At 42.1% G+C, this 13218-nt stretch overlaps 1 protein-coding gene across 5 annotated transcripts in view; it reads left to right on the forward strand.

Moving 5' to 3' along the window:
- Window positions 1-12701: 12701 nt before the first annotated feature.
- The window catches only part of LOC121992751 (ADP-ribosylation factor GTPase-activating protein AGD2-like), a 31019-nt gene continuing 30502 nt past the window's right edge, over window positions 12702-13218 (forward strand). For 4 of the 5 annotated variants that reach the window (XR_006114993.1, XM_042547307.1, XM_042547304.1 and 1 more), the window contains exon 1: window positions 12702-12965. Coding sequence is in view for 1 of the 5 variants with exons in the window: in XM_042547304.1 (XP_042403238.1) it covers window positions 12915-12965 (51 nt within the window). In the remaining 4 variants the exon portion in view is untranslated. The remainder of the gene's footprint in view (window positions 12966-13218) is intronic. The other variant, XM_042547305.1, reaches the window with a different exon arrangement.

Genomic DNA, 13218 nt, shown 5'->3' on the forward strand with positions numbered 1-13218 from the left:
ATGTTAAAAAAGAAAATTTTGTAAGAGAAGTTTTAAATTTTAAAACAAGTTTTAATTTTTAGAACTTTCATTTTTTGACTCCTACTTTAGGAAAGAGAGTTTGTAAAATTTTATAAGAGTTTTCTTGTAAAATTTTATAAAAAAATATATTTCCTTTTTCCCCTTGATGAGGTGGCCGACCACCTTACTTGGTGCCCAAGCAAGTGGCCGACCATATTAAAATTAATTAAAATCATCACAAAATTAAAAATTGGTGATTGATTCAATCAAGAGGAAAGAAAAGGAAAAATAAAAAGGAAAAAGGAAAAACTCTTGGATGATTTTATTTTTTATAAAAAGTTTTTCCTTATTTGCCTTGGGCAAGTAATATAAAAGAAGGGGTGAGGGGGCTTCATGAGACACAACTCTTATTCTTTGGCTTGGAGACTCTCTTGGTGGTTGACCCCTCTCTCCCTCTCTTCTCCCTTTGCTTTTCTATTGTGGTAGTGGTGGCCGAATATTACAAGGAGGAGAAGCTCTTTTGGGTGGTGTTCATCTTGGAGGATCATCGCCCACATGACACCTAAGGCGAGGCGAGGAATACGGTAGAAGATCTCGAGGTCATTAGCTTACAAAGAGAATGTATAACTAGTAATTTTCTTCCGCATCATACTAGTTATTTTCTTTGTAAGAAATCTAAATACAAGAGGCAATTAGATCTAGTTTTTCGAATTTACTTTTTGAGTTTGTGTTTTCTTCTTTTTTGAATTTGTGATTCGATTGTTCTTTTTGGTTAACCTAGAGTTATTTAAGGAAATTAAATATTAGCTTTCCTTAAAAGTCTTTGTCTAGGCGGTGGTGATTGCTCTCATATCCAAGAAGGTCATGTGCCTCACCATGCAGTCCTGGAAGCCAATTTTGGAAATTAATATTTAATGAAATTAATAACTTAGGTAGATTTGAATCAATAGTGTTAAGTTCCGCTTGTGATTCAAATCTAAATCATTAAGAACAGATAAGTTAAATTTGGAATCAATGATGTTAAGTTCCGTCTGCGATTCCTAATTTAACTTCTAAAGAACACAATAGGTTATTTAAGAAAAAGGTTCGACACTTGTACAAAAATTTTTGTACAGTGGAACCGGTACGTTTTCCTAGGATTAACCAACACAAACCTCAACCTCGTTGAAGAATGAAAGAACCCCAAGACCCTTAGTCATAAATTTTATGTGAAGTTGAAATACTATGATGTCAACAAAAGCAGTATCACTACTTGTAATGATTAGATCATCAACATATATAATAAATATATAACAGTATTATCCTAATGATAAACAAATAAGGAGATGTCAGCCTGAGAGGCGATAAAGCCAAGAGAGATCAAGAAGGTGTGAAGCTTTAAATACTAAGCGCGCGAAGTCTGCTTCAAACCATAAAGCGTCTTATGTAGACAACACACATAATCCGAAAATTCAGCATTACACATACCCGAAGATTATGTTATATAAACTCCTCTGTAAGCCGACTATTCTGAAACATATTGTTGACATCAAGTTGGTGAAGACACCATCCCTATTCATAGCTAGACTAAGAACAATGCTAATTGTTATCAAGTTAATAACATGGTTGAATATATTATGAAAGTTAACACTAGGATATTAATGAAAACCTTTGGCAATAGGACGAGCCTTATACCGATCAATAGAGTCATCATGTTTGCGCTTATGTGAAACATTCACTGGTCACTCACAAGATTCTGGTCTAGCAAAGGCGGGACAAGAGTCCAGGTCTAATTATGGGAAGAGCATTATACTTGTCATGCATGACCTTAACCTAGTTCGAATCTTTGAGTGCCTGAGTGATAGAGGATGATTTATAGGGTAGTGAAAGGCTAGTATGAAGAATATACTTTGGGTTGAGTTTGTAAATGATACTTTGGAGCTAGTTTGCATGAGCTGTTGTTTTAGGAAAGTGAGAGGGGGAAGAGAGACACAATGGACTAGAAGGTCGATCGCCACCAGACAACATGGATGACCCGACAACAGGTGGTGGTGAAAGAGTCAGCTGTGGTTGGCTACGACTAGTGGCAGGTTGCGGCATCGATGTAAGAGGGTCCCACGAGAGGACTGGTGTGGTAGAGAGCTTAAAGTCCATGTTTATTGCCATGGAACACTGAGAGGAGGTGACAAAAAAATGGAAAAACACGCTTTGTAAACTTAACATGATGAGATACAAAGACTTTTTTGAGAGAGATTATTGTTGGTGCAATTTCCAGTAGGTCAAGGTTGACCTAGTTGACCAAGCGTAAACCTTGGTCATGGTTTCGATGTTTGACAATACAGAAAGACATGTAGACATGGACAATGCAGGTGCAGTTGTCCATGCGGAGAGATACTGATCAGGGTCTGATCAGGTTGGATAAAGAAGAGTCAAGTAGGTCAAGGTTGACCGGATACTTGACTGGGAAGTCCTAACTGGGATGTTAGGCAGTTCGGAAAGTCCTGGTGAGTGAAGCTGTAAAAGTCCGGTGAGTGAAACCAGTTGAAAGTCCCGTGAGTGAAGCTAGAAAGTCCTGGTGAGTGAAACCAGGCAGTTGGAAAGTCCCGTGAGTGAAGCCAAGCGGTAAGTGAAGCAGGCGGTGAAAATCCTAGTGAGTGAAGCTAGGTGAAAGTGGAAGTCCCGGTGGTGAAGGAAAGTCCCGGTGAGTGAAGCCAGAAAGTCCTAGTGAGTGAAGCTAGGTTGGAAAGTCCTGAGATGGAAAGGCCTGGTAAGTGAAGCTAGGCGGTGAAAATCCTAGTGAGTGAAGCTCGGTGAAAGGGAAAACCGGTGAGTGAAGCCAGATGGGAAACCACAGTGAGTGAAGCCGTAAAAGTCCCGTGAGTGAAGCGATTGGGAAGTCCCGTGAGTGAAGCGCAAGGAAAGACCTAGTGAGTGAAGCTAGGCGGTTTGGAAGTCCCGGTGAGTGAAGCCAGGGAAATCCAGATGGGTCAAGGTTGACCAGACATCTGTGAAAAGTCCAAGCAGGAGCTTGGCACGGAAAAGTCCAAGTATGGAGACTTGGCACGAGAAGACCAAGTTGGAGACTTGGCACGAAAGTCGGAGAGGGCTCACCTCGCTCGGACCGTGGTCGAGAGGGCTCAGCTCATTCTCGGACCGACGAAGTCGAGAGGGCTCGTAGCTCGTTCTCGGACCATTTAGGGTTTAGGGTCGAGTTTAAACCGGATCGCCTAGTGACCGATCCTGATACGCTGAGTATCGATCGGGTGACCGATCGGATAACAAATGTAAGGGTTTCAGAAAGTCATCCGATCGGCGAGACCGATCGAGGAGCCGAGCCAACCTTCAGGAGGAACGATCGGCGAGACCGATCAGGAGTCCGATCGGTCTCCACGACCGATCAGATCAGCCTCTCAGAGAGGTGGGATCGTCCGGAGATCCGTCCCTGATCGGTCCCGGGACCGATCAGAGATAAGCAACGAATCTAGCCGTTGTGAGTAACAATGGCTAGATCTCAGTTTTCTGTGTCTTCTTCTGTCTTCGCAGGTGGATGCAGGTATAAAAGGGCTGAGTGCTTCTACAGTAAAAAAACACTCTTACTTCTTCCTTCTTGTTTCTGCAAGTTATTACTTCCGAAGCTTCGCGTGAGCTTCCTCGACTTCTTCGACTGGTTTCAGCTGCTGCTGTGATTCTGTGAAGTTGGTGCTTCATCTACAGATTTCAGTCGACGACGAGAAGGCAAGCAAGAGTTGTTACATTCATCTTTATATTTGTATCTTCCTGTGCTTCTTGTACTTGTACTCTGATCTTGCTGTTGTAAGAGTTTGTGGTGAGGTTTCTCCACCCATAAGGAGTTTATATTAGCCGGTTTTCCGGGGACTCATCCACCGACGGATTGATAGGCTTCGTCCACCTTACGGACACGCCGAGGAGTAGGAGTTTCATCTCCGAACCTCGTTACATCGTCGAGTTCGAGTTTGAGGTTTGATCTTTCCTTTTTGCGTTTCTATTTAGTTATTTCCGCTGCGCTAACCCTAATCGTAGGAAGAAACGCGAAGATTTGGGGTCGGCTATTCACACCCCCCTCTCTAGCCGCGACCATCGGTCCTAACAAGTGGTATCAGAGCAAGGTTGCTCTTCGTCGGATTAACACCCGGGGAGCACAGCTAGAGAATGGATCGACTCAGAGAAGACATCACGTTTCCACCATTCTACGAGTGCTGCGACTTCGCGTATTGGAAGGTAAGAATGAGGTATTTTCTTATGACTAACCTTGAAAATTGGAGTTGTGTTCAATTAGGTTTCAAGTCTTCGATGGACAAGAAAGGAGAAATCCTAGAGAAGAAGGAGTGGACCAAGGAGCAAATCCACCAATCAACCATCAATGATGAGGTAACGAAAATAATTGAATTTTCTTTACCTAATGACATTTTGTGTAGAATAGGTGGTTACAACAACGCCAAGGAGTTGTGGAATAACTTGGCCAAGTTTCATGAGGAGAGCTCCACTTCAAGCCATGAAGAGGAGTCAAGTGAGCCAAGTAGCTCACATCATGGAGGGAGCGAATTAGAAGTTGAGAGTCACTCAACGTCTAAGGAAGAAGAGGAGGAGGTCTCTTCTTCAAGATCGGAGCACGAAGAAGCATCTACCTCCGGAAGGGATGAGGAAGAGAGCCTTCATCCATCCTCAACCCTAGGTAACTCAAGCATTGTAATTTCAAATAGGTTACATATAATATGCTTTGAGTGTAGGGAATTTGGGCACTACAAGAGTAAGTGTCCAAGGAGGGTTAGGAAGACTCCACCGGCACCAAAGGTCAAGGGAGCCGGAGTCCCGACACGCAAAGGCAAGGAGCACGTGGTATGCTTCCAATGCAAGCGAAGGGGACATTATCGGAGTCAATGTCCAAGGGGGAGGCAACCTCACAAGGACAAGGGATGCACATCGATAGGGGGAGCTAAGGCAAACCCTAAGGTACCTTTTAAGGCACACTATTGCAATTCAAATAAGAAACATGCTAGTAGTTTTATTGCTATTGCAAATAATGATGAGCATGTTAACAATAGAAAACCATATGTGTGCTTAGGTGCTAGACATGTTAGCTTAGATAAGGATAATACTAGAAATGTCAACCCTAGGATTAACTCATCTAAGGCTAAGGAGAACCTAGGTAGAAACCCCAGGACAACTAGACATATGCCTAGGAACACCTCAAGAAAGAATGATAAATTAAAACTTGAGGTTTTAGAGAAAGAAAATCAAGTCTTGAGGTCAAGACTTGACACTCTAGAAAATGCCCTAAAGAATTTAGAGAAGTCAACTCTAGGGTCTAAGGGTCAAATTTCAAAGCCCAAGGACAAGAAAGGTTTGGGTCACAAACCTAAGTCCCAAATGGTCAAGCCCACCTATCATAATGTTCCATTCGATTATGGAACAAAACCTAGGGCTAGGAAGACCAACACCAAGGTCACAAGGGGAGTCACCCCTAGAGTTGATCTTAATGAGTCCCAAATGGCCAAGGCTTTAAAGCCTAAGAGGGTCATTAGGAGGGTTGCTAGGGAAGTTATCCTTAGTGAATATTTAGTGAACCCAATGAGCTCTAATAGGTATTGGGTTCCTAGGAGCATCTTCTCTACCCCATAGATGGGTTAGAGAGTGTCAACTCCGATTAGAAGGGTAGTTAACCCAACTTTGAGGAAATTGACACTCAAGGAATATTTTCAAGGTTTTGTGAATCTTTGAAAATGAAATGGATTTATCATTTACTCCTTGAAGAGTAAATTGTGCCATATTTGAAAAAAAAATTATATCGACTTTAATCTTTATTGGCACAAGTTAGGAAAACCTAGAGAAATGCCAAGTTGGGGTCTTGGTACTCTCTTAGGAATTTAAGACAATCTAGGCCTTAATTAAAAAGGTGCTATTCTTGAGGAAATATGAAATATGCCAATATTTGAGGATATACTTAATGTTAAGTGGCATAAATTAATCAAGAAAAATAGGAATGCCAACTTAGGTTTGGGCATTTTCTTGAAGCACTTTGAGCAATCTATGTTTAGATTTTAAGTTAGCTAAGGTGTTAAGGATACTTAGATAGGTTATCTAGGTATTTTATTTGTGCTAACTTACCATGGTTGTTTGCCATATGCCATGACATGACATCATGTTTAACTTATTATCATTCGAAATGTCATGATAATGCTTAGGCTAATTATATGTCATGTTTATTTTAAGTTTTATACTTTATGCCATGACATCATGAAATTGGAACATGCTTCTATTTATGACATCATTTTATGCCATGTCATCATCTCTTGCATTAATAATCAATGAAATTGATTTAAGGATAAAAACATAATTTGATATTGAGATCAAATTGGTGTTTAGAAAATGCATGAGAACTTAGCCTAAGATAACCTAAACTCATATCTCACATCAAAATTGACTTGGATGTGTTTGATACACTTTAGATGTGTGTGAGATTTTAGGATCATGAGTTAGGATCAAGGTACATAGTTCTTGTACCTAGATGAGCCTAATTCAAGAGATTTGGGGATCATAGGGAAAGCTTGTGTACAAGTCACGTACATTTAGCCCTAAGATTGTGGTCCTAAATTGAATTGGTTTAAAATCATTTCAAAATTGATTTGAAAAACCTTGATAAAGCTTTTCTAGTGATAGCATTCATCATTGAGCAAGTTGATACAAAGTTGAGGTAAACTTGAACTATTTCAAAGTTTTTAAACTTTGTATCAAGATTTGAAAATGGAAGTTATTTTCATAGAAAACTATTTTTCCTTGATAGTATATGTTATGAGAAATGTATCCTCAAAGTTTTACAATTTTTGAAATTTTCTGTGATTTTCTAGAGGTTTCTGAATTTCGGGAGAAGAAAAATTCAGAAATCAGAAATCAGAGGTTGTGGACCGATCAGGAGGTTCCCTGATCGGTCCAGGTCTGTGTGGATCGGTCACTAGGACCGATCCAGAGGGAGCCTGATCGGTCTGGTGACCGATCAGAGCGTGCCAAATGCTGAATTTCGACTGTTTGTCTGAAATTGCAGCTATGGAAGTGGTGTTTTAGAGTTCTAAAGGTTTGAAACTCTCCAAGACATTGTTGGTGCAATGGTCAAGGGGGAGTTGACCTTTAGGGGGAGTTTTACCTATTAGTTAAGGGGGAGTTGACTTTTAGGGGGAGTTTTTACTCCTAAAGACTTGAGTGATATGAGATTATCACTAAGTTGATTGTTGACTTTAGTATCAAGGGGGAAATTAAGGGTTTCAATGAAAGGTATGGGACTTTCATTAGGAAGAAACTCTTGACCTTGATTCACTCCTTTTTGATGTGTGTCAAAAAGGGGAAGAATGTCTAGAGAATGTTCAAGGAAGAACATTGGAGTTAGTGGGAGAGTTTGTTGATCACGACGAGTGAAGTTGTGAACAACGATAACTTACTCTTCAGGGGGAGAGTTTGTTGATGTGTGCCAATAGGGGGAGAATGAAGGGTTTAAGTTAGGCCTTCATTATCTAAGAAGGAGGTTGCCTTCTTAGAAGGAGAATGTAAGGTTGTAACTTATGTTTCATTACCTAGTGGCGTGAGGAAAGTTGAGGCTATTGGATTAGCCTAACTTAAAGGTATTGTCAAACATCAAAAAGGGGGAGATTGTTGGTGCAATTTCCAGTAGGTCAAGGTTGACCTAGTTGACCAAGCGTAAATCTTGGTCATGGTTTCGATGTTTGACAATACAGAAAGACATGTAGACATGGACAACGCAGGTGCAGTTGTCCATGCGGAGAGATACTGATCAGGGTCTGATCAGGTTGGATGAAGAAGAGTCAAGTAGGTCAAGGTTGACCGGATACTTGACTGGGAAGTCCTAACTGGGATGTTAGGCAGTTCGGAAAGTCCTGGTGAGTGAAGCTAGGCGGTGAAAGTCCTGGTGAGTGAAACCATTGAAAGTCCCGTGAGTGAAGCCGGGAAGTGGAAAAGTGAGTGAGGCGGTGAAAATCCTAGTGAGTGAAGCTAGTGAAAGTCCCGGTAAGTGAAGCCAGGCAGGTGAAAGTCCCGTGAGTGAAGCCAGCTGAAAGTCCTAGTGAGTGAAGCTAGGCGGTTGGAAAGTCCCGTGAGTGAAGTCGAGCAATCCTGGTGAGTGAAGCCGGTGAAAATCCTAGTGAGTGAAGCTAGGTGAAAGGAAAACCCTAGTGAGTGAAGCCAGGTTGATGGAAACTGTGAAGCTGTAAAAGTCCTGGTGAGTGAAGCCAGGCAGTTGGGAAGTCCTGGTGAGTGAAGTCAGGCAAGGGAAAGACCTAGTGAGTGAAGCTAGGCAGTTTGGAAGTCCTGGTGAGTGAAGCTAGACAAGGGAAATCCAGATGGGTCAAGGTTGACCAGACATCTGGTGAAAAGTCCAAGCAGGGAGCTTGGCACGGGAAAAGTCCAAGTATGGAGACTTGGCACGGAGAAGACCAAGTTGGAGACTTGGCACGGAAAGTCGGAGAGGGCTCGGTAGCTCGTTCTCCTGACTAGGTCGAGAGGGCTGCTGGATTGGACGCGAAGTCGAGAGGGCTCGGTAGCTCGTCTCCGGACTAGGTCAAGAGAGGGCTCGGTAGCTTCTCGGGACCATTTAGGGTTTAGGGGAGCTCTAAACCCGGATCGGTCCGTGACCTATCCGATACGCTGAGTATCCGATCGGTGGTGGACCGATCCTGAGTATCGATCGGTCCGTGACCGATCGATAACAAATGAAGGGTTCAGAGTCATCGATCGACGGAGACCGATCGGAGGAGTTGAGCCAACCTTCAGGAGTGAACCGATCGGTCCGAGACCGATCGTTAGGAGTCTGATCGGTCTCCACGACCGATCGGAGATGCAGCCACCTCTCTGAGAGGTGGGATCATGGAGACCGATCAGATTTCCCTGATCGGTCCCGGGACCGATCGAGTTCTGGACCGATCAAAGCCACCGATCGGTTCAGTAACCAGCCGTTGTGAGTAACAACGCCAGATCTCGCCGTGTCTTCTTCTTCGCAGTGGATGCAGTATAAAAGGGTGAGTGCTTCTACAAGAAAAACACTCTTACTTCTTCCTTCTTGTTTCGCAGTTATTACTGAAGCTTCGCGTGAGCTTCCTCGACTTCTTCGATTGGTTTCCATTCGTTCGTGAAGTTGGTGCTTCATCTACGGATTTCAAGTCGACGAGAAGGCAAGCAAGAGTTGTTACATTCATCTTTATATTTGTATCTTCCTGTGCTTCTTGTACTTGTACTCTGATCTTGCTGTTGTAAGAGTTTGTGGTGAGGTTTCTCCACCCATAAGGAGTTTATATTAGTCGGTTTTCCGGGGACTCATCTACCGACAGATTGATAGGCTTCGTCCACCTTACGGACACGCCGAGGAGTAGGAGTTTCATCTCCGAACCTCGTTACATCGTCGAGTTCGAGTTTGAGGTTTGATCTTTCCTTTTTGCATTTCTATTTAGTTATTTCCGCTGCGCTAACCCTAATCGTAGGAAGAAACGCGAAGATTTGGGGTCGGCTATTCACACCCCCCTCTCTAGCCGCAACCATCGGTCCTAACAAGATTATAGCACAAGAAGACACTTTGAGTGAGAGAATAGCTAAGAAAGATACAGGAGGTTGACTTGGGATCAAGCTTATGGTAGGAGTAGGGGGCGCACCATGAAAAGCACAAACACTCGAAGACACAAAGCTTCAAAAGATCATGGATGGTGGTGAACAATTTTTCAAAGGAGGGCACGTGGGAAAGACTGACCTTAGGCATACAGTTAATCAAATAGACTGTTGCAACAAAGACATAAGGCCAGAAAGGGAGTGGAATAGATGCTCTATGCAACAGAGTGAAATCAGTTTTGACTATATGACAATGATAACATTCAGAGTAACCATTATATTCAGGAGTGTACGGGGGTGGTAAGGTGTTGATACCATGAGCAATAAGAAAGGAGTGAAGAGTTATGAATTCACCTTCATTGTTTTGATAGTTATTGATAATTGATTATCAACAAAAGTTTTGAACCCAATAAAAGTAGAGTATATATATGATTTTTTATGTAAAGGATAAATCCATATATACTTTGTAAAATGATCAACGAAGATAACATAATATTTTAGCCCATCAAATGATAAAATAGGGAGACTTCCATACATTAAAAGGGATAATATCTAAAGGAGCACGGGACAAAATGTTAGATTTATGAAAAGACAACTTTTGAATTTTATTATATTACACAAATTGCAAGAAAAATTAGATAAAATATTCGCAGGAAATAAAAGACCGAAGGAAAATAAAAACTGTCGCAAAATACCTAATGACGGATGACTTAAATGACTATGCCATAAGAACATAAACGACAAGACAAACATAGAAAGGGCGGAGGTAAATGATAGCTTAGATGCAAATTTCAACTAGTAATAGACATCATCTTTACAAGTCTCATTGACCAGTGTTGCCCTCATACGATGATCCAATATCTAAAAATAGGGATTAAAGACAAGAAACATAATAAGATTAATAACACAAAGTGCAACGACAAAAATCAAGTTTTTTGACATGACTGACACATATAAAATATTGGATAATACTAAAGGTAAATATAGAGGGGAGAAAGAGAAAGAATCAGTGTGGGTAATAGGTAGTATAGAATTATCACCAATAATAACGTTATCATTCCTAGAGTAAGGCTCATGCAACGAATGAGCAGTGATATAAGTAGTGATATGATGAGAGGCGCAAGAATCAACCACCCATTCCCGAAGATCAGACGGAGGAGCAAAACGAACGACGATGTGAGCAAATAGTGCACTGTACGTGGGACACAAAGCATGTGACGGAGCCAACGAAAGCAAGGCTAGCATCGAGGCAATCATATGTCTGCATTGGCGAGCAGAGTGACCTGTGACACCACAGATCTTACAACACCCAAGATAGCGATTGGAATTAGACATGGCCAGCTGCGCAAGCAACACTGGGGTAGGAGGGTGTGGTTGATAAGACATCGCCAAAATTTGTGCCATGTGGTTGCGCAAAGTTTGAATTACAAGTCTGTTAGTGACCACCACGAGTTTAAATACCAAGTACGCGAATTCCCTATTGGAGCCACAAGAGTAGTCACTACGCCGAAGATAGAAATGATGTCAAGATTTTTAACTGGGTTTTATCGCTGAGGAGCTGCTAGAAGAGCTCATCAAGGGTAACAGAGATATCACGAACTTGCAGGGCATGTGAGATATTACAGTAGTCTTGGCTAAGACAATTCATGATGCAAATAGAGAACTCATTAAAGTCAACTTTGACATTCACAAGTGCAAGAGTGTCAATATTTCTTTTGATGCCTTTGCATATAATCAGTGATATATCTGTTGCCCTGGTGAGGGCTGACAATATTTTGATGATGAGTCATAATCCTACCACATAAGGGAGCAACATAGATTCTCTCCAGCATTTGACATGTGTTTCTAGATAAAATGGATGTAGAAATAAACTGTACAAGAGCAAGAGACATTAATCCAACAATAACATTGACGAGAAGTTGATCCTGACGGAATCAGAGAATATAATCAGGATTCGTCTGAGAGAGCGTGACATCTATAGACGTTATCCGCGTAGGAAGTAGGGATGCAATCCATCAACAAATCTCAATAAGTGATACTCAAATAGAAGAGACGTGAACTGCAAGTACTAGATAGAATAATTGAAGGTAATGATTTTTAATGGTATCTAAGCATTGACGTTGAGAGTCACAGAAGCATTCGCGGGAGGTGATTTGTAACACCCCAGCCCGGGTGGCCCCACCCAGATCGAACCGGGAACGCTACCCATAATTGTCCATCGGGTTGACGACTAGCTCCACAAATCACCGAGGGTCCTTTCTCGCACACACCCTGGGAAACTTCCCAGGAGGTCACCCATCCTAAGATTTCTCCAAGCCAAGCACGCTTAACTTTGGAGTTCTTAAGTTTAGGCTTCCGAAAAGGAAGGTGCACTTTAGTGATATGGATAGTACCATCTAACTTTTTAAGCCATACTTAACTAGAATCTCAGAACCGGCTCACTCACGGTTGCAAGGTCGTTCTGATACCATCTGTAACACCCCAGCCCGGGCGGCCCCACCCAGATCGAACCAGGAACGCTACCCATAATTGTCCATCGGGTTGATGACTAACTCCACAAATCACCGAGGATCCTTTCAGCGTGCTTTGTCCTCACTCGCACACACCCTGGGAAACTTCACAGGAGGTCACTCATCCTAAGATTTCTCCAAGCCAAGCACGCTTAACTTTGGAGTTCTTAAGTTTAGGTTTCCAAAAAAGAAGGTGCACCTTAGTGATATGGTGCGACGTGCGACGTGCGACTAAGGTTTGTGGAGAGAAGGGAAAAAAATTTACCATTAAACTTAATGCTATGATATCATGTTAAAAGTCGAATATATCATCTTTATTAATAATTTATGCAATATATAAATATCAATTTAAATGTAAAATAAGAAACAAATAAATAAATAAACTAACAAACTATTCTCTAGTACGAGCCTGATAAAAGGGATGATGCTTGCTTGGGTCCGTTGCCTTGGGGCGGAACCACGCGAGCACTGGCTGAGCTGGAGGGGATGTATCACTCGTTTAATGTTTAATCAAATAAATAATAATTTATTCGATACATCGCAGACACTTAAATCGAAATCGACCATGATTCGAGATCGCAAAATCGAAAAGCCATTGAATAATATAGAAAATGTGCCCCAGTCATTCCCCAGGCGAAGCAAAATAAAATAAAGCGAACAGCGGAGTGATCGATCCCACCACGGCACCAACCTGACCAAGGCAGCAGATCCACGCAAGCGTGTCACCGTCACCGATTCCAGCCCCCGGCGATCTCTGCGATCTCAGGACAGATTCGAGCATTCCAAATCGAAATTGCGGGAGGGATGGCGATGGCCTTCTTGACGTTGGAAGACTCACCGATGTTCAAAAAACAGGTTGGAATGTATCAATTGTCTCCCCTCCTTTCCCCCCTCATTTTTTGTGTTTTTTTTCGCACGGAGGTCCGTGGCCAATATGAGTCATGAAGATCCGACCCAGGGACCACAGGATTGGTCTTGTATGAATATCATGGAATCGCGTGGATATCATAGATGATCAATAACTAGGGTTTTAACGTTACTGATTTGATTTTTATGAGAATGTTTATGCTCGTTTGTGCACTGTTTGCTGGCTGTTGTTGACAAAGGT

Source organism: Zingiber officinale, chromosome 6B (genome assembly GCF_018446385.1).
Source record: "Zingiber officinale cultivar Zhangliang chromosome 6B, Zo_v1.1, whole genome shotgun sequence".
Lineage (NCBI taxonomy): Eukaryota > Viridiplantae > Streptophyta > Magnoliopsida > Zingiberales > Zingiberaceae > Zingiber > Zingiber officinale.